Source organism: Bos indicus x Bos taurus, chromosome X (genome assembly GCF_003369695.1).
Source record: "Bos indicus x Bos taurus breed Angus x Brahman F1 hybrid chromosome X, Bos_hybrid_MaternalHap_v2.0, whole genome shotgun sequence".
Lineage (NCBI taxonomy): Eukaryota > Metazoa > Chordata > Mammalia > Artiodactyla > Bovidae > Bos > Bos indicus x Bos taurus.
In genome coordinates, this window is record NC_040105.1 from 35643921 (window position 1) to 35668846 (window position 24926).

Genomic DNA, 24926 nt, shown 5'->3' on the forward strand with positions numbered 1-24926 from the left:
CCCCAGCCACCTGATAAGCTATGAATATCAGAGTAGTGCTTTAGGATTTCATTCCTCTAGTCTTGGAGAGTCATGCAAGATGGCTGAGCTGGTGACTCCTATGATAAAATAGGCATCTGGTCTGGCAGCAGCAAGTCCATGGATTGAAGTGTACCATAGCCACATGCTTTTGGCCAGGGCACCTGAATTCAGCACTGAGAGCACACTGAGATATCTTAACCCTGGACTTGCTATTGACTTGTCCAAGAGCACATGCTACCAGGCAGTCCGTTGGAGTTTCAAAACGTTCATTCTCTAATTACAGATGGTTTCTGGGAGTCACTATTTTAAAAAAGAAATAAAAAAGACATGCCCATTCTGTGTTTGAAAATCCCTAACACATGAGGATTTGTTCTAAGTGTTGTAAAAGTCAAAAAGCGTTTTTCAAGTGATAAGTGGACACCTGTCTCATGTATATCAGTGACCTTTTTAGTGCTTGCCAGGAGATAGTGAATTTGCTTTTATACACTCATCCTTCTGCCTTCTGTTCCCAGTAATGCTTTGTATTATATGTACTTAAGCCCTTTTATCATTAACACTTTAGTTGAGGTTCTTTCACGGATGAACCGTATTTTACACCTTAATGCTAGTATCTTCTTCAGTAGATCAGGCCTATGATCAAGTATCCCCTATGTCATCCCTTTGGACCCTTTGCTTGAACTGCTACATTTGATTGCTAATGGGAATTTTATCATCCTATAATCACCTGGTGATTTTGAGAGCAGCAATGGACCATTTTGTAGCATAAAGTGTAATTTCTAACAGGACTAAGTACTTTCATTTTGCTACACTTTCAACAAAATCCACAAATTGGAGCATTTTGAATTGTCTGTTCAAAGGAGCTTTGTTCTACAGAATGATGTCTTATTACTTAAGCCATGCTTATTTCAACATTTTTTGATGAAGTAACAATTGTAGTTCTTGTGAATGAAAAATACAATTTTTTATTCTATTTACTTTAGTGGAACAGAGTTATAAGTATGTTTGGCAATAATTGTATTTTATGTACCATCTAAAGGTGCCCCTAATTTCTTTATTTTGTGCTAGTTTAAGTAAACAATGCATGCGTGTATGCTAAGTTGCTTCAGTTGTGTCCAACTCTGTGCGACCCTTTGGACTATAGCCCGCAAGGCTCCTCTGCCCATGGGATTTTCCAGACAAGAAAACTGGAGTGAGTTGCCATTTCCTACTCCAGGAGATCTTCCCGACCTGGGGTTAAACCCACATCTCTTATGTCTCCTGCATTGGCAGGTGGGTTCTTTACCACTAGCACCACCTGGGAAGCCCAAAGTAAACAATATTCAGTACATATTTGAGAGATTGTATGGGTCTTATCATAATGCTCCCTATTCTTAAAACTAATGTGGTCTTGAGGTCTTAAATTTGTACGTACTGATTGTTTCAAATGTGCCGAATGTTCAACTTCATTAAACCAGAAAACAGTTATTCTTTATGAAGAAGTTTACATTTTTCCCAGACATTTCAAATTAGCCCTTTAATATTTAGCATTAAATATTTATCATCACGATTGTGTGATCACTCACCTAGAGCCAGACATCCTGGAATGTGAAGTCAAGTGGGTCTTAGAAAGCATCACTACGAACAAAGCTAATGGAGGTGATGGAATTCCAGTTGAGCTATTTCAAATCCTGAAGACGATGCTGTGAAATTGCTGTACTCAATATGTCAGCCATTTAGAAAATTAAGCAGTGGCCACAGGACTGGAAAAGGTCAGATTTCATTCCAATACCAAAGAAAGGCAATGCCAAAGAATGCTCAAACTACTGCACAATTGCACTCATCTCACATGCTAATAAAGTAATGCTCAAAATTCTCCAATCCAGGCTTCAGCAATACATGAACCATGAAATTCCAGATGTTCAAGCTGGTTTTAGAAAAGGCAGAGGAACCAGAGATCAAATTGCCAACATCCGCTGAATCATTGAAAAAGCAAGAGACTTCCAGAAATACATCTCTTTCTAGTTTATTGACTATGCCAAAGCCTTTGACTGTGTGAATCACAATAAACTATGGAAAATTCTGAAAGAGATGGGAATACCAGACCACCTGACCTGCCTCTTGAGAAACCTGTATGCAGGTCAGGAAGCAACAGTTAGAACTGGACATGGAGCAACAGACTGGTTCCAAATAGGAAAAGGAGTACGTCAAGGCTGTATATTGTCACCCTGCTTATTTAAGTTATATGCAGAGTTCATCATGAGAAACGCTGGGCTGGAGGAAGCACGTGCTGGAATCAAAATTGCCATGAGAAATATCAATAACCTCAGATATGCAGCTGACACCACCCTTATGGCACAAAGTGAAGAAGAACTAAAGAGCCTCTTGATGAAAGTGAAAGAGGAGAGTAAAAAAGTTGGCTTAAAGCTCAACATTCAGAAAATGAAGATCATGCCATCCAGTCCCATCACTTTATGGGAAATAGATGGGGAAACAGTAGAAACAGTGGCTGACTTTATTTTTCTGGGCTCCAAAATCACTGCAGATGGTGATTGCAGCCATGAAATTAAAAGACGCTCACTCCTTGGAAGGAAAGTTATGACCAACCTAGATAGCATATTCAAAAGCAGAGACATTACTTTGCCAACAAAGGTCCGTCTAGTCAAGGCTATGGTTTTTCCAGTGGTCACGTATGGATGTGAGAGTTGGACTGTGAGGAAATCTGAGCGCCAAAGAATTGATGCTTTTGAACTGTGGTGTTGAAGAAGACTCTTGAGAGTCCCTTGGACTGCAAAGGAGATCCAACCAATCCATCCTAAAGGAGATCAGTCCTGGGTGTTCATTGGAAGGACTGATATTGAAGCTGAAACTCCAGTACTTTGGCCACCTGATGCGAAGAACTGACTCATTTGAAAAGACGCTGATGCTGGGAAAGATTAAGGGCAGGAGGAGAAGGGGACGACAGAGAATGAGATGGTTGGATGATATCACCGACTCCATGGACATGGGTTTGGGTGGACTTTGGGAGTTGGTGATGGACAGGGAGGCCTGGTATGCTGCAGTTCATGGCGTCACAGAGTCAGACATGATTGAGTGACTGAACTAACTGATTTTTCATCAATGTTGCTAAAATGCACACAGACAATAGAAATGGTATCATATGACATTTTAATGTTTTATCTTGAATGTTTTATTTTGGGAATGTGACAGTCAGTATATATAAGTCATGATTTTAGTGTAAAGCTCAGCACTAAATTCAGAGAAATGTCAAGCAGTTAAACAAATGTGAGAACAAATAGTTAAACCATTTCCAATGGATTAACAGTGTGATTCAATAAATCAGTACAAACTAAGATAATAACCATGTGTCTAGGGAAATGGAGGTTATAAAAATTGCCCAATACCTAGACCCCATTCTTCCTCTCTTTTTCATATTCATACCTACTCAGGGTGGTTGCCTTTCAGTCAGAGACCACTAGTTGAACAAATTCCTGTTAATGCTCATTGCAAGCAGGGAGATCACACATTATGGAGAATCACGAGCTGTCTCACAGTAAAGGATATTATGAAAGACATTGCAGGATTTGTGCATTAGCTAGGTAAACTGGGAAAGGTTCAAGGGATGCATATGTGCTCAGTTGCTCAGTCGTGTCTGTCTCTGCTACTCCATGGACTGTTGGCCGTCATGCTCCTCTGTCCATGGAATTTTCCAGGCAAGAATACTGGAGTGGGTTGCCATTTTGTTCCTAAGGGGATCTTCCTGACCCAGGGATTGAACCTGCATGGCCTGTATCTCCTGCATTTGCAGGAATATTCTTTACTACTGCACCACCTGGAAAGCCAAAATGTGTCTCTTTGGAATATTATTTTAAAAGAGTTATCCATTTGTGAGAAACATTTACCTTTGTAAGGGAACTCTGCATTTGTAAGATTGTCTCCATTTCTGTACCAGGAGGAGGAAGGTGACCAAATCTCTGGAAACTTATTGTGGAAAAGACTTGTTGTTCAGTCACTTAGTCGTGTCCGACTCTTTGCAGCCCCATGGACTGCAGCATGCCAGGTTTCCCTGTCCTTCACTGTTTCCCTGAATTTGCTCAACCTCACCTCCATGGAATTGATGATGCCATCCAACCATCTCATCCTCTCTCGCCCCCTTGTCTTCCTGCCTTCAGTTTTTCCCAGCATCAGAATCTTTTCCAGTGAGTCGGCTCTTCACATCAGGTGGTCAAAGTATTAGAGCTTCAGCTTCAGCATCAGTCCTTCCAATGAATATTCAGGATTGATTTCCTTTAGGATGGACTGGTTGGATCTCCTTGCAGTCCAAGGGAGTCTCAAGAGTCTTCTCCAACACCACAGTTCAAAAGCATCAATTCTTTGGTGCTCAGCCTTCTTTATGGTCCAACTCTCATATCCATTCATGACTACTTGGAAAACCATAGCTCTGCGTTAAAACCTTACCCTTGTTTACTGTGGTTTTCCATGTCACCTCCCATAACTGACTCTCTCGCCATCCTCTTTTGTCTTTAGCTGAGGATGCTATTTAAGATGAGGGCTTCAGCCATTTTGGTGAGTTTTTGGGGGGGTCTTTCCATGTATATATGTAATTTAACTTTTGTTTGATTTTCTGCTCTTAATCTATCATGTCAAATTAATTCTTAACTGAGCCAGAATAATCTATAAGAATAGACAGAAATTTCTACCTCCCCAACAAAGGAAACAGGAATTTGTTTTGACTGTATGTTTTCAGGGACAGTGAAAATCTTATAAATGAGTTATAGTAAATCTCATCCAATGGAAGAAGACTACAGTGAGGGTAATTCTTTAATTGGTAAAGAAGCAGTGTTCGCTCACATTAACCAGGAGAGGGGGATATTGATGTTTCATGGTTTACACCATGAGCTTGTTTTTGTTCTGGGCTTAGGCAGGATTATGAAATGCTCTTGTTTTGTCTCCCTTCATCACAGAAGCAGAGTGACCTTGTATGTCGGTGGTGTTCTGTTAGATTGTTTGTGTCCAATAAGAGGATAACGTGACCCAGCTGTGAGTGTCAGCTCTACTCCTACCAGTGTCAAAGCCCAGCTGATACTGGCCAAGGTCTTACATTTCAGGGGCTGTTTTTCATCAAAATCACCAAATGAAATAGATTAAGAATTATGCTTGAAACATGACTTCATTTGAAATGAAGCATTAGGAGTTGTAAGAAATTATAAATTATAGCAAAAACTGCTACTAATATTTTGTGATATTGTGAATTATAGTAAGAATTATGTTTGGTCTTCCTTCTGGTTTCTAGCACAGAGCTTCTAAAATGCTTGGAATTTCCTAAGTGGAGGGACACAGAAGGGTATCTTTTGTTATGTTAGTGAAGTAACTTCTGGAATGCCTGCTAGATCTCCTAAGGGTGGTGCTGGTTGCTTGGGGAATCAACCTTGTGATTGGAGGGCTGGAACCTTCAGTCCCACCCCCTGTCTTCTGGGAGGGGAGAGGACCTGGAGATTGAATTGATCATCAGAGGCTCAGGATTTAATTAAGCATGCCTGTGTAATGAAGCCACCATAAAATTCAAAAGGACAGGGATCAGAGAGTTTCTGGGTTGATGAATACATACACTGAGATATGGAGAAACTGGTCCACTTGGAGAGGGCATGGAAACTCTACCCCTCTTCCCACATACCTTGCCCTGTGCATCTCTTCCATCTGGATGTTCATACATATTCCTTATCATATCCTTTTGTAATATACTGATAAACATGAGTAAATGTTTCCCTGATATCTGTGATTACTCTAGCTAATAAATTGAATCCGAAGGGGGAAAGGGTCATGGGAACTTCTGATTTTTAGCTAGTTGAATAGAAGTACAGGTAGCAACCTGCACATGTGACTGGCATCTAAAGTGAAGGGCAGCCCTGTGAGTCTGAGCATTTTATCTATCTATGAGTAGATAGTGAAGGAATTGAGTTGAATTATAGAACACCCAGCTGGACTCCTGAGCATTGCTTGGTGGTGTGGGAACCCTTCTCCCCAACATACATACACATTCATGTTGGAATTGATCTCAGAACCATTTTACAGTTGTAAATAGCAAGAGCATATATTTTTAAGAGCAGTACTTAACAAGCATCCACCAGGGAAGCCCCAAGAATATTGGAGTGGGTAACCATTCCCTTCTCCAGGGGATCTTCCTGACCCAGGGATTAAACCTGGGTCTCCTGCATTGCAGGCAGATTCTTTACCATCTGAGCCACCAGGGAAGCCCTCCCTAACATTTACTTAGTTTAAATAATCAATATTAAAATGTATCTGCTAATAATTTACAGCTTAACTCTTTATTGTGGCAGTAGAAACTGTAATCCTGTAACTGACTACTGACTTGACTCAGTATTGAGTCAGTATAGTATTGACTAAGGTCTTAAATGTCAAGAACCATGAAATTAGTGTCAAGTCCCTTAAATATGTAAAAGGATTGATAAATGACAACATAGAGATAGAACTTTTTTTCTTTTTGGAGAGAGGAGAGTTGTTAGTCTTGAATTTGTTGACTTCAGTGAGTGTTCTCTAATATATATATATATATATGTATAATAACTTCTTTATTCCTTAGCTGAATGACAGACATATGAATTATTTCCATTTTTGGCTATTATGAATAAAGCCTCTATGGACATTCATATACTAGTATTTTATAGACATATGTTTCCATTTCTCTGAAGTAAATATCAGAATTGGAGTTTCTGAATCATATGTTAAGTGTATTTTTAATAATTTATTGAGATATAATTCTAATACCATAAAATTTATCCATTTACAGTGTATGATTCAATAGTTTTCAGTATGTTGATAGATATGTACAATTGTTGTCACAATCTAATTATAGAATATCTTCATCATCCCCCAGTGCATATGGAATGTTCCTATTAGCAGTCACTTCTCACTCCCCCAGCACCAGGAAACTACCAGGCTACCTCTTATCTCTATGGATTTACCTATTCTGGATATTCCCTGTAAATGGAATCATATGACAAATATCTTTGAAGCTGATTTTTCTTTTTTTTTACTTATTCCTGGTTTAGACATTTACAGATAATATTCCATTGTATGCCTATACCACATTTTCTTTATCCAGTTTTCATTTGATGACTAGTTTGATTATTTCCATTTTGGGGGCTGTTATTAATAATGCTGCCAGGAACATTCATGGAAAGATTTTTATGGGCATACATTTTTATTTTACTTGAGTATGGCATTGGGCTTCCCTGGTGGCTCAGAGGTTAAAGCATCTGCCTGCAATGTGGAAGACCTGGGTTCAATCCCTGAGTCAGGAAGATCCCCTGGAGAAGGAAATGGCACCCCACTCCAGTACTCTTGCCTGGAGAATGCCATGGATGGAGGAGCCTGGTGGGCTACAGTCCACGGGGTCTCAAAGAGTCAGACACGACTGAGCAACTTCACTCACTCATGACAGGAGTGGAATCTCTGGATGATATGATAACTGAAAGTTTGCCATTTGAGAAATTTCGGAAGTTCTGGTACCATTTTACTTTCCCACTATCAGTATGTGAAGGCTCTAATTTGTACACATCCTCACCAACACTTGTAACTGTCTTTTGGACTAGAGTCATTAGGTGTGTGTGAAGTAGTATTTTATTTGGGGTGTGAATTGCATTTCTTCGTGATTAATGGTGTTGTGAAGTCAGTATTTTCAATTTGTAATCTTTTTTCTGTAACTTTTTATTTTACTGAAATATGTGATATGATCCTCTTACCCCTAGCCCCACAACTATGTTCTACTAAAATTAGAGTGTTTATTTGCTTGCCAGCTTTGCAGTATTGGTATTGTAATAATAAAATTTGGAAAGAATAATACAGAGGAAAAAATTAAGGAAAACATTTGACAAAACATGTGACAAAAATAAATATTCAGGGATTAATATTAATATTAAAATATTTTTAAAGAATCAGGAATATTCATAATTGTATAACATAATAGGGGACTCAGAACAATGAGAGTATATAATAGAATTTAATATAGATGTGACATTCCAAAATCTGTAATAAATATATTAATTCTTTTGGTAAGTAGTGCTGGATCAGTTGGCTGATGTTTTGTAATTAAGGTAAAGTTAACTTTGTACTATATGCTATATAACATAAATGAATTCCAAATGTATTAAAAAGTATTAAGTATAAAATTAAAGATTATAAAATAACTTGAAAGAAGTTTATCCAAGTTTGGTATAATCATTTTTAAAACCTGTAACAAGAATGGAAGCATCTAAATATATTATTTGTTCAGCACATATTTAATAAGCATAAGTTGATATGCCCAGGACTGTTATGAGGATTAAAGATGCAACAGAGAACAAAAAAGCCCAAATCCCTTCTAACATGTAAGTTATATTCTAGTAAAAAAAGTCAACTGCCTGGGCCTTGAAAATAAATCTAGTCTCTTAGGTGGCAGGTGAGAATTTTTTGTCATTCCCAATTTCTTCACAAGTTGATTAATTAAAACCCTATTGTCTTTGTGGTTGGAGCTCTTGGTTGCTCACTGAACTAAAAAAATAGTTTAAGAAATAGAATTGTAAGCAGTATGTATATATATATATATATATATATATATATATATATATATTTGTGTGTATATACGTATATAATATATACACATATAATTTAGCATTTTTAAAATGCAGAACAAGTTTGTAAATAGATATACATCAATTTACCATTTTTTACCAGTAATTCTACTTCCGTGATTTCCCATTCAGTCATCTTCTGTTCCTAGCCCCATGATCAGGACAAACTGTCAGTTACCATATCTGATGGTCCAAGAAGAATCAATGCTTGTGATATCACTGTAACAGGAAGTTAAGGAATGAGGCAGACAGCAATCCATCCTTTTCTGTAATGCTCAGAGTTATCATGTAGATAATTCATTTAGGGGAAGTTCTTCATCTTTTTTCTGTATTTCATCATTTTGGCTGTAACATTATAGGGGACTTCAGACAGTCCCAGACATTAGGTATCTGATATAAATTCTTCTAATGTTTAGCTTTTTTCAAAATGCTCTAAAAAGTTTCACAATTATTATTCATCTCTTTGAAGGAAGGGGGACTCAAGACTATAAAATAGCTAGTACGGGATTTTCAGCCTTGTGGAAGGAAAACATGTTTAAAATAGGACAAAATGAAAAATTCAGCTATCATCTTCTCTTCAATGTAGTGAGCCACAGTTCTAATTGGATATTTGACAAAACCATGATTAATAATAATAGCCAACATTTGTGGTATGCCAATTAAAGGCCTACATTTATTTGTTCATTTAAACTTCAAAGCAAACACCTTGATCAGGTCACTCTTATTACCATTATTAAAAAACAAAGCAGAGAGATTAGCATGTTTTCCTAGAAGAAGTTGTGGTTGGGATTTGAATCTAAGTGGTTTGACTCCAAGGCTCAAGTTAAGTAGCATTGGGTAGTGCTGTTTCTTCAAAATATTAATTCTTCAGTAACTTAGATCTGTGTAGTTCTTGCTAATTCTTTTCAGCTATTCAGAGAGATATCTTGTTCTCTTTTTCATCCACAGTAGTGGATTTTCAAATCTGGATACCCATTGGAATCACCTAGGGAACTGAAAATAAAATAAACTTTAAAAAAACCTGATGTCGCCACCTCTGGCCAGTTGACATGGAATTTTTGGATTGTTGCCTGCACATATGTAGCTTTGCAAAACTCTCAAAGTGGTTCTATTGCACAGTGAAGGTTAAAAACTCTCATGTGTACAAATACAGAAACAGGAAATAAGATTAAATAATACAAAAGTACCATATAAAATACTTGTCCACCACAAGAAATAATATTTCCCAATATATATCTTCACTTTAAAAGAAGAAATTTATGAATAAGTTCTGAGGTTTCTCGGTTTTGTTTGGTTGCTACCTGTTTTGATTTTACATAACATTAATAGTCATTGCTCTGACAAGAGAGGTAATTATTACTCTTGTTTCCTCTCACCTTCCTGCCTTAGTATCACCATTTTGTTAGACTTATGCCTACATAGTTAGTGCTTGTAACACTCATATCCATTCTGTCAGTGTTAGACTGTGTGTCATTTTAACTGGGTTCTCCATTATTAATTATTTTTGACTCAGCTGTTAGATGGTTGGATTTCATAATTATTGTGTTTTTTCTAATTATCATTTCAGGGACTCTGATCTCTGAGTTCTTTTTGTAAACATTTTCATTTTCTTTACGTATGGATTGCATCTTGACTGAGAATCAAACTTGGGAATCACTGTGTTTCTCTGAACTCTAACTCCATTGTGTTATGCCAGCAAAATAGCTTTGGAAAAATTAAGATCAGCTTGCAACTCCTCCCCTATAAGTGAATTGCTTTCTTTGGCTTTAATTTTTTTTTTTTTTAATATTCTTAAAGTGAGTGAGATATTCAAGAGTGTGAAACCTGTTCTACAACATTTCCTTAGTAATTTGGTATATTTTGTATTTTTTGTACTTATTTTGAAGTGTAAGATATTGGTTGAAACTGAGACATGAAGTGACTTTTTCTAGCCTTCTATTGAGTATAGATAATCTTACATTATACCTGATCTTTTTCATATTTAATCTTATAGTATATTCCACATTTCTTCATTAACTGTGATATTTACTGTAGGATTATTTTTCAGATTATGTTCATTGTGTTCTGGAATTTACATTCTCTCCTTAGGTTTATAGAATTTTTATGATGAATACTACAGAACTATTTAGATATGTAGATAGATATATATTTGTGTATTTTAATATGATGTTAAATTGATTGTTAACTGTAAACTACACTTGCAGTCCTGGCACAAATTCAATTTTGCCATGATAGCTAAACTTTTTTAATACCATTCTAGAATTAGCTTACTAATATTTTAATTTTTGCTTCAGTTTACATGAGTGATAATTTATAAATATTTTCTGTACATTTTAGGGGTTTTTTTTGGTTAAAATTTTATGCAAACCTCAGTGATTACTTAAGAAGTCCCACTTATTTAAGAGTTTCTATATTGGTGAAATTGCTTAGTTCCTAAATTTTGCAGAATTTACTGATAAAACCATCTAGGCCTATTAATTATAAAAGAAATGATTAAAGAACTTAATCAGTTCTTTAATTGTAATAAGATTATTATTTTCTATCTTCCATTGAGATTTTATAACTCATTTAATTAAATTAATATCATCTAAAATTTTTAAATATATTAACATAATATTATTATTTGTGTCTTTTCCCTTGTATGTAACTGCTATAATTACTTTTTCTTACAGTTGATATTGTTTTCTTAGGCCTTCTTTTATTTTTAATCAATCTTCTCCATAGTAAAGAGCCTTTACTTTCTTTCTAGTTTAATGATACGCTTATATGGAGGTTCTCCCAAGTATTGTATATATTATCTCAACCTCAAGTGGCTGGTCTGATAATTATTATATGCAACTGATCTTATAATTAGTGAATATCATATTGTTGAGAGGTCAAAATGATCTATAGATTCAATGTAACCCCAGTGAAAATCCTGCCACACTTTTTTTTTTGGTAGATTATCGATAAGTTGGCTCTAAAATGCCCATATGAATTCTGGGAGTGATAAAACTTTTCTGTATGGAAATGTGGTGTTGAGTACATGATAATGTATCTTTCAAAATCCTAAGACTCTGTCAAAATCCACAAAGAGTGAATGTGTGTGTGTGTGTGTATACATATATATATATATATTTTTTTAATCAACGAACAGATAAATTAGTAATTCAGGATGGAATGCAGACTGTGAGAAATGAATCTAACTGCCTTACAGATGTTTGACAGCCTCACTGAATGTAATGGAGGAGAAAGGAGCTGACTTACCATACCATGATTGCATAGTGTAGAACTAAAAGACCAGTAGACCTATACCTATGCATGTAACTGTGGTTTCTTACAGGGGACAGATTTGCAATTCTGAAAGTAGTTTTTTATGTTTACTGTGGCTGAACAAATAAGTGAATTTCTTTTAAATAGTGAGAGATGGGTTTTTTCACTGTTGAAAAAAGAAGTTAGAAATAAGCAAAGGGGGATGGTCATCATGAATCCTGTGGTGCTCAATTGTAGTTGGTGGAATTGGATGTAACAATATAATGCTTAGGTTCTGTTCATTAACTTCTAGTTAGTAAATTTTTAATTAGTTGTTTTCCTCTTGTGAGTGTAATCTTTCATGATAAGATGTTAAACTCTCTCAAGGAAATTTCTATCCCTTCTCTGATAAGGATGGGATGTTTAGAGGACACAGTCTATATACCCATTGCCAACTGACTGTTTCACTATAAGCTAATAAATTGTGTTTTTCAGATTAAAGTTAGAATTGTTGTTTCTAGTTTGTAGAAAAAATGAATTTTGGCTACAAAAGTGAGACCCTTTGTTTTTGTTAAAAGCTGTGAGTGGCAGATAGAAATTGAGAAGTACATTTAGGTTATAATTATTCAGCCAACTAGAAAAGTACATTTACAAATAATTACTTTGGTTGTGTCACATCTTATATCAGACATACAACTATTTATAGCTTTCTGTCAGGAAAAAAAATCATTTGAAAAATATAGTGCAAAATATTGTTTGCTGTATGTTAGTTGAAAATTCCTAGTGACCTTTGTTTGCTAGACTGATTTTGCAATAATATGCTGTAGAAATCCTAAGGAAATGTTCAGTGTTGTATAATCTCAGATGAAAAAGTACTGGGCACTGTTTCTGCGAAGTATGCAGGACATCTTTGGTTCCTTCCCGAGAAAACTAAGTCTTCCAGATGTAAAACAGTCCTACTTTGTGAAGTTATATACATTTCATGAACATATCCCATCATGGTTTATTCTTCACAGAAAATGAGAATCAAGGGATTCGAGGGGATTTATGAAGATCACCAATTTTTCCTCTTGTTTTCAGTTAATAAATCATCTCAGACCATTAAGAGATGGTTCTACTAGGCCCTTTTGGAAACATTTTGAAAAAGGAAATGTCACATTCATCATGTCAGTAATTTCTGATGTTTAAATCACCTTTTATTCTTCCCTAATATAGGACAGGTTTGTTTGTTGTTGCTTGTTTTTTCTTACTAAATATCCAGATTTTACTTTCACTTTTTTTTCCCCTTGTGTCAGCGTAGTAGTCATCTCTGTAACTGAAAATTCCTTTTATTATTCTTCCATCTTGTATTATCTTTTATAGATTATTTCTAGTTTCTTTAAGCCATAAATTCCCAAACCCTTTCACATACTTACCCTACATGTGAAGGAATTTCTGCAACAAATAGTGAAACTGGCGCTAAAACTTTAGAGTTAATGGAAACCTCATGCCTTCTGAGCCACCTTACCCAAGTTGATGATCAAACATTTGAACTGCACAGTACGTAATTTTGAAATGTCAGATTTTTCTTCCATTATTTCATGGTAGTACATTATTCAAAGTGATTCCAGTGGAAATAAAGGACAGTCTGCAGTTCTGTAATACCTTTGTAATTACAGACTGTAATACCTAATACAGTCTGTAATACCTTATAGACACATTTCATATTACTAAGCTTCTGAGGTTAGTTTTGTTTTTTTTTTTTTCCTTTTTCCGAAATATAATGCTTTTTATTTTCTAAGCAAAGGCAAATCTTTCTTTGATTCTTGCTCAAATTTCCATAAGAGGTATTTTTAAAAAAGTAAAACTGTTATTATATTTACTCTCTCTCTTTTTTGGAACAGGTGTTATTCCCCCTGAGAGATGGATAGTAAATTTTGACAAAGACCTTTTAGACGGCCTTGTTTTTGCAACAGTATTGGGAGCCTATTGTCCATTTTTGGTAAGTCTTTTTTATGCAGAGTGGTCTTCTTTTATTTAAATAACTTAGAAATTAAAGTTTGAAACATTTTCTGCAACCTGATTCTGTTAAATGTTTTAATTTTATATCATACAATACTTTGGCCACCTGATGGGAAGAACTGACTCTTTTGAAAAGACCCTGATGCTGGGAAAGATTGAAGATGGGAGGAGAAGGGGACAACAGAGGATGAGATGGTTGGATGGCATCACTGACTCAATGGACATGAGTTTGAGTAAACTCTGGGAGTTGGTGATGGACAGGGAAGCCTGGCGTGCTGCAGTCCATGGGGTCACAAAGAGTTGGACACGACTGAGCGACTGAACTGAACTGAATTGAACCTACATCTGAATGGCTAGCATTCCCTTTTTATTTATTCTTTTATTTTGATTATAATAACCTATTGATTAATGTTAGTATTGAAATGATTGTTTACTGAACTACAGAGAACAATTAAAAAGCAGTTATTTTTATTCTATTAATAAAAAATTTGATTGTTATCTTTTTCAGATTGAGTCTCATTTCATAAACATGTACACACAACCAAAAAGTTCTGAACAGTATCTCCACAATTGCCTGATTGTTGTGAATGTTCTTCATGAAATTGGCTTTGACATGGATATACAGGTGGGTGCCTTAAAATCACATATTCTATAAATATTTTATTAATTCCTTATTTTTTCCAATTTTTTAAGGTATGATTGGTAAATAAAACCTGTGTATACTTAGCTTGTACAATGCTATTTTTTAGGATGTACAGGGTGATAATTTAATATATGTTTACCATGTGAAATGATTATCATAATCAAGTGAATAAACACATCAGTATCAACCATCTCACACATGTTGTGTGCTAAATTGCTTCAGTCGTGTCCAACTCTTTGCAACCCTATAGACTGTAGCCCACCAGGCATAGTTACCTGTTTTTTGTGATGAGAATGCTTAAGATCTACTCTCTTAGCAAATTTCAAGTACACAGTCCAATATATCACTAACTATAATGACCATACTTTATACTACCTCCCCAGAAGTCAGTCATCCTGTAAATAATGATTTGTACCCTTTGACTAGCATCTGCCCATTTCCCCTATCTCCATCCCCTGGCTACTACCATTTAATTCTCTGGTTCTTTGAGCATGCCTTTTTAATTCCACATATAGTTGAAATCTAAGGACTTCCCTGGTGCCTTAGATGGTAAAGCGTCTGTCTACAATGAGGGAGATCCGGGTTCGATCCCTGGGTCAGGAAGATACCCTGGAGAAGGAAATGGCAACCCACTCCAGTACTATGCCTGGAAAATCTCATGGACGGAGGAGCCTGATAGACTACAGTCCATGGGGTTGCAAAGAGTCAGACGCGACTGAGCGACTTCACTCACTTCACTCATAGTTGAAATCATACAAATATTTATCTTTGTGTGTCTGGCTTGCTTCAGGTATCATAATGTCCTCCAGGTTCATTCATATTGTCACAAGTGGCAGGATTTCCTTCTTTTTTATTGTTAAATACTATTCCATTGTAAGAATATACCACACTTTATTTATCCATTCATCCGTCGAGAGATACTTACGTTGATCCTATTTTTTGGCTTTTGTGAATAATAGTGCAGTTGTATGTAGAATAAGAGATAGCTGTGATGTAACTGATTTTATTTCCTTTGGATATATACCCAGAAGTGGGATTGCCAGACCACATAGTAGTTCTATTTTTAATTTTTGGGGGGGAACCAACATACTGTTTTCCATAGTGGCTACACCAGTTCCCATTCCCATCAACAGTGTGCACGTGATCCGTTTTCTCCACACCCTTACCAACCTTTGACATCTCTTGTCTTTTCAATAATAGCCGTTCTAACAGGTGTGAGGTGATGTCTCCTTGTGACTTTGATTTACATTTCCCTGGTGGTTAGTGATGTTAAACAGGCTTTTACATATCTGTTGGCCATTTTACATCTTCTTTGGAAAAATGTTAATTGACTCCTTTATAATATTCCTTTGTTCATATATTTTAACTCTAAATTGAAACAGTCTTTTCATGGAATATTGCTAAAATGTGAAAATTGAACTATGACTTCATAGAAATCTACTGGATACTTTTTAATGGGTATAATTATGTATATCTGACTGCATAATAAGTAAGTAGTTCTAGTTTTCAAGTCACAGCAGTGCTTTCTTAATATTATCTGAGCCCTAAGAATTAAAGAACAGATTATTTGAATATGAATATAGATGTTATATTGTTTTCCTATTTAGTAGCAAAAAGAAAAATTTTCACCTTAGTCTTAAAATAAATATTAATGTAGAAGTCACAGTGTCAATGTAGCTTTTTATTATGTTTAGACCTCCAAGTTACAATTCCATCTGGCCTTTCTCATTGTTCTCTATGGCGACAATAAAAAACATTATCTGCTTATCATTTTCTGAGCCCTTTGTTACTTCAGAGTAATGAAGCAGTATAATAAATGATTTGTGACTTCTAAGAATATACAAACTCATTGAATTGACAAGATATATGCAAGTTCAATAATAAATGACATTCCACTAATTTAATTGACAATGTAGGAAAATAATAGAATAAGAATTCAGATAAAAGAAGAGATCAGTGTGATCCAGATTAATCCACCAAAGACTGTGAAGAAAGCAAGACTTATTTTGGGTCTTGAATGGATTTGAGTTGGTAGTGGTAAGAGAGAAAGGTGTTTATTCAGAGGCATAAGCAGACTATAAAATGTAGACAAATGGCATACATTAAGGAAATTATGTGAATAGCCTGACTTAGTTGAAGTTTGGGATTGAAAAAATAGATATAGGCATATATTGGGATCTTGGATGTCAGGATAACAATTTAGGAGTTTACTGTGTTGGTGTCATGGGAATAAATGTGATTACTCTTACAACAATGGTGAGGATGAACTGAAAGGAAAGGGACTGGAGACAGGGAACACAGAACCAAAAAAATGCCATTTAACTTGGTCAAGTAGCAAAATATTTTCTCTACTCAGTTCATTTTAATGGCGGCTTAAATAATAAACTGATAGAGGAGACATTGTGAGGTTTTCCAGACCTGGTGACCAGCCACAAAAGGACACAAAAGGACCATTACAACAAACTCTGAGTTTTCCATTCTGTGACTCAGAGAGATTGATGATACCAGTGTCCACACGTGGCTTGGTACAAAGTGCTTCCTTGCACCTGCCAAAGAAATGATGCTTCATAATGGCTTGCTTTTTCCTTGTATTAAAGTCATTTACATGTTAAAATCCCTTTGTACCAGGTCTGAAATTTATCTTTTATATTGGTAGAGCTATAAGGAGATACTGTAATCAGGCATTTTGGTCAGAGAGTTCTTTTATAAGACTTTTAAGGATAAACTCTAAATGCTTTATTGTGAAAAAATAAAAATATTACAGTTCCTGTCAGTTTGACTGATTGAATCTCCTCCATAAAATATGCTGGATAGACCTGCAAGTGATACAGATGTGGTAAAACCACACTCATGCCTTCAAATATGTTAATGACTAATAGTGACTTGTATATGAAAAGATCCAGTACAAAGCGGCCAGTGCATGCCAGGAAGACATAGAAACTGTGTACTGTGGGAATCAAAGGGGAAAGAAATCATTCTGAAAAGGGAACCAGCAAGAGTTGCATGGGGCATTTGGTGTTTAAGGTGACCTTTGAGAATTTGATAAGGGTTTGTAGGAAACTTAAAATATCCTTGTTTAGAAAATATAATTCATCTTGCATTGTGATTCTCTCCTTTGCTTTTTGACCCTCTCAGATAAATTAACTCAAAATGTTTATTTTATTGTGTAGCAAAAAATAGATCCTAATATTTGAGTATCTACTACATAAAAATGTAGAGAAGATGTCTAAGATTTGATGAATGGAGAAATTAGCAATTAACTTAGCTGATAATTACCAAGATTTTACCAGTCAGCTCCAATTCCCTAACTTTTTATCAGCCCGAATTTACCCACTGCATCAAATGTCAAAGTTCAAAAAAAATCACATTTAAATTAACTTAACCATAGTGAATTAATACTAATGATTAGCACTGGTTCACATTTGAATACTGTGAAACTTACCACTGGACTTATTTATTAATGTTTGAGTTTTCTATTTATTATGTCGTTCTTTGCAACTGTTGAGTCAGTTCAATAAGTTCTGTGCCAGTGTTATATCATGTGGAATCCTAGCATCTGGAATGTAACTATTATTACATATCCTCCCTTTTAGAGCAAAGCTATTGTGCAATTTATTTGAACTCAGCATAGAATGTATTTTTATTCCCTCATGTAGAGACATGGAGATATTTATATATAGATAGATAGATAGGTATAGCTAATACTTAGATTCTGCTACATATAATTCACTGAGTAATGATGGAAGCTAAGGGTGAATAGATATCTAACTTCTCTGAAAAATTTTGTTTCTTTATGTCAACTTGGATGCTTTCAGTCTTAATAACAATTCATGAATAAAAGTATTTTAAAAATAAATTCTGTATTTTATATAAGATGAATCAGGCAGTAAAATATTATAGGGATATTTATTCATTTCATCAACAAAATTATCAAAGATTCATCTTTGCTCAGTTCTTCTTAGCCTGTTGGCTTTGTTTTAAGCATGTGCACTAATAACTATAAAGTTCCTACTGAAATTCTTACATAACACCATTATGCAGCTATTCTTGGGTCTGGTTGAACAGTACCGCTTCTTGTGCTTCTCATTTTCCTTTAGGTAAACTTTCCCAGTGGTCCCACAGCATACATCCCATTGCATATCATTGACCATAATTGCATCTCATGCTTGTAGTTAAACGAGTGTTTGATAAAAGTAATGGAAGAGCCACAAAAATTTGAATTATTGATAAAGAAGGGAGAAAAATGCTGTTGGGAAGGCAGTCAGTAGTGTTCTGTGTCAGATTATGGTATGTCTTTGGGTACTACTAGTTTTGATTGGTATCTAGTTTGGAAGCTGGAATATCTTGACATCAGAGCAAATTGAATCCACCATGAAGCTCCAGGACCATCTCATCTCTTCTTGTTACTGATGCAGACACTGAGACCTAGGGAAGCCAGTTGATTTCGTAAAGATCATGGTACTTTGTGGTAGCAGGATGTGAGTTTAGTTTACTAGATTTTTACTACACCATTTTCCTCTATTATGGCATTACAAAAATTCCCTGTCTTTTGTTAGTTCAGTAGGAAAATATTATCAGGATACAAATGGATAAATGTAAGTAAAGTTCTTCTAGGTTAGAACTGTGTAGAGACAGTAATGATTATATCTTTGAAATATATTTCACATGAAAATCTTGTTTTAAATAAACATAACTTATTTTGACATTTGGCTTTTTAAGCCTAGAATTGACTAAAAAGCGATTTCTTTAGATTATTTTCACTGAACTTTATCATAAAGCTGAGTGATCTTTTCTCTAGTTTTTCACTCTAATACTCTAATTATCAAATTTTTTCAGTTAAGATAAACATTTTTTTTCATTTCCAAAATACTGCCCTATTACATATTTTTCAAAGATGGACTTTTGGAATAGTTTTATATTGCTACCTGTATATTTTATGCTGTAGTCACTAAAATAGTATTCAAAAGAGTTTTATGGACCTCAGACTTGGGGCCCAGAGTATCCTGCCACTGCTACTGCTGCTAAGTCACTTCAGTCGTGTCCGACTCTGTGCGACCCCATAGACGGCAGCCCACCAGGCTTCCCCGTCCCTGGGATTCTCCGGGCAAGAACACTGGAGTGGGTTGCCATTTCCTCCTCCAATCCATGAAAGTGAAAAGTGAAAGAGAAGTCGCTCAGTTGTGTCCGACTCTTAGCGACCCCATGGACTGCAGCCCACCAGGCTCCTCCATTCATGGGATTTTCCAGGCAAGAGTACTGGAGTGGGTTGCCATTGCCTTCTCCAATGAATACATTTCCCATCACCATAGAGAGCTCTCTTTGGATCACACCCAGAGGCTGGCCCATCATGCAGGGATATATCCTTCACTTTGTGGAAATTAAACTCTGTATTCCATTTTTTAGTTCGTTCTTACGTTGAATGATGATCCTGTGTATGTTGACTAATGTTGTCTTCAGTGAAGACATGTGAGATGTCACAATACTGATGAGAAACTTTGGGGTCCTGATATATGTCTCAGTTTTTCTCACATCACACTCACTAGCAGCTTTCTACTCTGCCAAGACTAGCAACTTCTTCTACTTTTTTCCCCTAATAATCCCCTTCCCAGTTACCTTTATCGGTTAGCTTTACTGCTTATTGACAAAACAAGAAAGAATAAACCTTTCTGTTCTTCCAAAGGAAGGAAAGACTATATTTGGGAATGTGTACTAGTAGATGATCAATGGGGTCTCAGTAGTTTCTTATAACTGCTGCCAGATTTCAGAGTCAAGTGCTTTAGTTCCAGATAACCATTGGTATCCTGAGTTCTGGCACTATTTGCATTTCCAGGCCAGGCCCAGATCGTTTTCAGTTGCTAACTTGAATGTGCACCATTAAATCACAGTAGATCTCCAGTTTATGAAAGTGCAGAGAGGTCCCTGTTGACTGACAATGACAGAGATGCTTGTGTGTCAGTGGTGTTTTATGTCTTTGAGTCTTTGCCTCAGACCAATCCCAGTACTTTATTGCTATGAATAATTCTTCCCCACTACCTCTGCCTTTTTCTAGGAGATCACAGGCACAACATATACTGATAGAAATAATCCTTCCTCCTCTGCTCCTGACTTGACATTTTGGGCTCAGTGCCCATTCTGGCTATGTTGATCATCCCTGCTGTTATTCCTCTATAATTCTAGATTTTATCTCAGATATTGGCCAACAACCATCTCTAATTTATCTCGTTTATCAGTGTAATTACATTTTCTGCCATACTGTGATTTGTTCTAGGATAAGAACTTCTCCAGCCACCTCCCCCGACCCACCTGATCTGCATGAATTGTTGCTCTTGTGTTATTTCTTGTTCCGAAATCAAGTCCCTCTTCCTGGTATCCACACCCTCCTCTATGTGACTGTTGCACTCCTTTGTCTTCTTCTACCACTTGTCCCTTCTGATCTTGTGTGTGATTCACATTGTGCTTTTTCTTTCCCAAATCAATACTATACTCCCTATATCCTTGCCTGAGATTTCTTTACTTTTCTGATAGGATATACCTTTTCCTCACTCCAGACACCAACCTATTTAAAACCCTTCAAGTATTCTTCAAGGCCATCTCATGTGTTACCTCTTCCTTTGGGCTTTTGTTAAAAAAAACCTCTTGCCGTCTTTTACTTCAGTAGTTTGTCTACTTCTATTATCTTTTACTGCGTTATACACTTTAAGTCATGGATGATATTGTAATCACATTTGTCCATATTTCTCGTGCATAATATTATTCTGACCTCTAGTATTATTCTGACTAGCTTTTATGGAGTCTTTGAGGCTGTGAGGTCATTCTTATATTTATGATATATCTAATTCAACCTCTAACGCATAGGTCAAGCTATTCTGATTCACAGCAATATTTTGTTTGCTCATAGCAACATTTCAGTGTCATTGTCAATCAATAGCATTTTAAGATGTTTTAAGTAATTCAATGGTTGATGTACTGGGTTTTAGCTCTTTTAATATATTTTATTTGTATATCCTGTAATTTATAATTCTCTTCTTTGGAACTAGGCTACTGACATCTGTGATCCCAATCCAATCCTGATGCTCATGTTTTGTGTCTACATGTATGAAAGACTTCCTACATATCTCCCCAAGAAAGTGGTGCCCTTTCATTGTACTCTACATGACACAGTGTTTAGAGAGGTAAGGGTATCTTTGAGATCAAAATATATGTGGAATTAAACACTTATGTGGGTTTTAGATATTTCTCTCCCAACCCAAAATGAACAAATGTATCAGTATGATAAAATAAGCCTTAACAAATGTTTTTCCTTCTAAACCAAAGGTATAGCAGAGTGAAAGGGAGGTTTTTTCCTTAATAGTAATCACTACTTGCAATGAACTAATGGTTCTTTTATTCATCTGAAGAATGGAATGGGGAGATAGAAAATGAAAGTTAAGCACTTTGAAGGGCAAATCTTTTAGGAAAGTCGAGATCCATTTCATGTACAAGAGAACTTGATGATATAAGTAGAAATGTATCAGAGTATGCGTGGCATTCCTTTAGGGAACCTTACACATCCAGACGGATTTTGTTCAAGTAAGGATGGGTTTCCTAGGTGGCACAGTAGTAATGAATCCGCCTACCAATGCAGGAGACATAAGAGACACAGGTCTGTCTGGATCTTGAAGATCCCCTGCAGGAGGAAATGGCAACCCAGACCAGTATTCTTGCTTGGAAAATCCCACGGACAGACGAGCCTGGCAGACTACAGTCCATGGGGTCACAAAGAGTCGGAAACAGCTGAGCAACTGAGAACAGCATGCACGTATCCAGATGGATTGTGTTCAAAATAAGGATATGGAAAGGGAAGTAATAATGAAAGCATTCCTGATCAGGGTCACCATTAATGCCAGTTCAGTTCAGTTCAGACTAAAAGATTGTATATATGCTGGAGCTACTAATTGCATAACAGTGATTTTTTTTTAATATGTAGGAAAAATTGAAAATGAAATTTTAAGTCCTGTGACCATAACGAATCTATATAAACATGTCCATGTTTTGCGAGTGTTTTCTTTGATTGAGAAACATATTGCCAGGGATCATCAACCTAACTGTGGTTTTCAAACAATATGTTTCATATGAATACTTGTGAAATATTTTCTAACATATAGTTTTATTTCTTATATTTGTCCAAGACACTTCCTTCTATTAGTTTCATGGTTGAACATTTCATGAAATCTCCTTTTTTCTTTCTCTGCACAGTATAGGCTGTTAGAATCTTACTGTGTACAAAAGTTAATTTATCTCTTTGGTCAGATCATTTCTATTCCTTTTCCTCAGGCTGTTTTATGTATTCCTCTTCACATTAAGTTTTTGTTGTTGTTGTTTAGTCACTCAGTCATGTGTGACTCTTGCAACCCCATGGACTGTAGCCCTCCAGGCTCCTCTCTCCATAGGATTTTTCTGGCAAGAATACTGGAATAGATTTCCATTTCGTCCCTTAGGAGATCTTCCCAGTTTGGAGGTAGGGGGTGGGGTGTGTTCATTTTATACTTTCAATGCAAAACATGTCCATATGTGGTCTTCAAAAGTTATGTCCTGGTGATTTGTAGATGTATCCTTTTTGAGAAAATAACAATGTACTCTCTGACTGTATGAGTGATGGTTAATAAGGATTCAGTTAAAAAGCAGAAAAAACTCAGATACTTGTCTCAGTGTAAAGAGCTCAATTTAGGAAAAGGAAAGCCATTCCTCCTGATTTTCTATTAGCAAACATTGATATATGATCTTATTTTTTTTTAAATTTATTCCTGTTTTTGTTGGAAAAAGAAATAAGAAACTCTTCAGAGAACTTTTTCAACAGTATTCACTACAGTAATTCACTAAGTGTGATGATATTTAAGGGCCTTGTGTACTAACTGGCCTAGAGCTATAATTACAGTGGAGTGGACTTTAATTTCTAAAAAGTTATAAATGCTTTGCTTAAGCCTGCAGAAAATAGGAGGGGTCTGAATTAGATTTAAACAGTGATTTAATTCATTTGAGTATTATCAATGGTTTTCTAATTCTGTACATGTTTGAATTTCTTTATGTCATTTGATTATGTTGAAAAACCTAATTTGTCAACATAGATTCTATTTGTGATGTTAAAAATCAGATTAAATCATTAAAATGGAAACAATTTCTTTTCATATTTAACTCCTTATTGGGAATAATATTCTCACTTTAAGCTTATAGATGAGATTGTACATAGAGCTTTTATTTTTCAGAAATGTAAGGAACATCTTTTGAAGGAAACAATAAAAATTGAATAAAAATGCAAAATAGAACATCAATTACAACAAGCTTTGATTCTAAATTTCATTCAAGAAAATCACTGATCTGGAAATTGCTGAGAATCTATGGCGTAGTTCGCCCATATGCATCAACACTATAAATGGCAGTGCCTAAGTAGTGAAATGTCATTGTTGTCAACTTTTTTGACCTCCCAGTATAAAGAAAAATCTCGAGAAATGGCTACTATAATTGAAAAAGTATATTTTGTAGCTATATATCACAAATAGAAACAGAATACTGGGACCATGAAACAATACAACGATCGGTGAAAAAATGTCAAGTTCAGTGATTTTCTGAGATACTTTTAAAAGTAATTGAACTATTTTTTTTTCCTTTCTGAAACAAAATTTGCATAGAAACACAATAGTTAAATAATAGCTATCATTGCAAAAGGAGAATTGAGAGTCCAAGCTTGGTTTCTTTCCTTGATCAGCTTTTTCTCCTCCCTACCATTAACATGACCCCTACATGAAATTCTTGAGTTGGGTGGAATAATCTGACCACAGATGGGCCCAATATTTTTGCATCATTTATTTACTTATTTTTATATAAATGTATTTATATATACATGTTTGTATGTATATATATGTGTGTATGTCATATATGTGGTATATATATATATATGTGATTATTATATTATATATTTGTTGTATCAGTTCAGTTCAGTCGCTCAGCCATATCCAACTCTTTGCGACCCCATGGACTGCAGCACACCAGGCCTCCCTGTCCATCACAAACTCCCAGAGCTTACTCAAACTCATGTCCATTGAGCCGGTGATGCCATCCAACCATCTCATCCTCTGTCGTCCCCTTCTCCTCCCGCCATCAATCTTTCCCAGCATCAGGGTCTTTTCAAATGAGTCAGTTCTTCCCATCAGGTGGTGAAAATATTGGAGTTTCAGCTTCAGCATCAGTCCTTCCAAAATATTCAGAACTGTTTCCCTTTAGGATGGACTGGTTAGATCTCGTGCAGTACAAGGGACTCTCAAGAGTCTTCTCCAACACCACAGTTCAAAAGCATCTTTATAGTCCAACTATAGTTCCTGCCTAAGTGCCATTGCCCTTTCTGTACTCTAATTTGGCCAAACATCCACCTCTCTCAGATATTTTCTTTC

General features: G+C 35.8%; 1 protein-coding gene across 2 annotated transcripts in view; it reads left to right on the top strand.

Moving 5' to 3' along the window:
* Positions 1-24926, top strand: part of CFAP47 (cilia and flagella associated protein 47) — a 504014-nt gene that overhangs the window by 207797 nt on the left and 271291 nt on the right. For both annotated transcript variants that reach the window (XM_027534335.1, XM_027534336.1), the window contains exons 34-36: positions 13742-13839; positions 14368-14484; positions 21540-21674. In XM_027534335.1, the coding sequence (XP_027390136.1) occupies positions 13742-13839; positions 14368-14484; positions 21540-21674 (350 nt within the window). The remainder of the gene's footprint in view (positions 1-13741; positions 13840-14367; positions 14485-21539; positions 21675-24926) is intronic.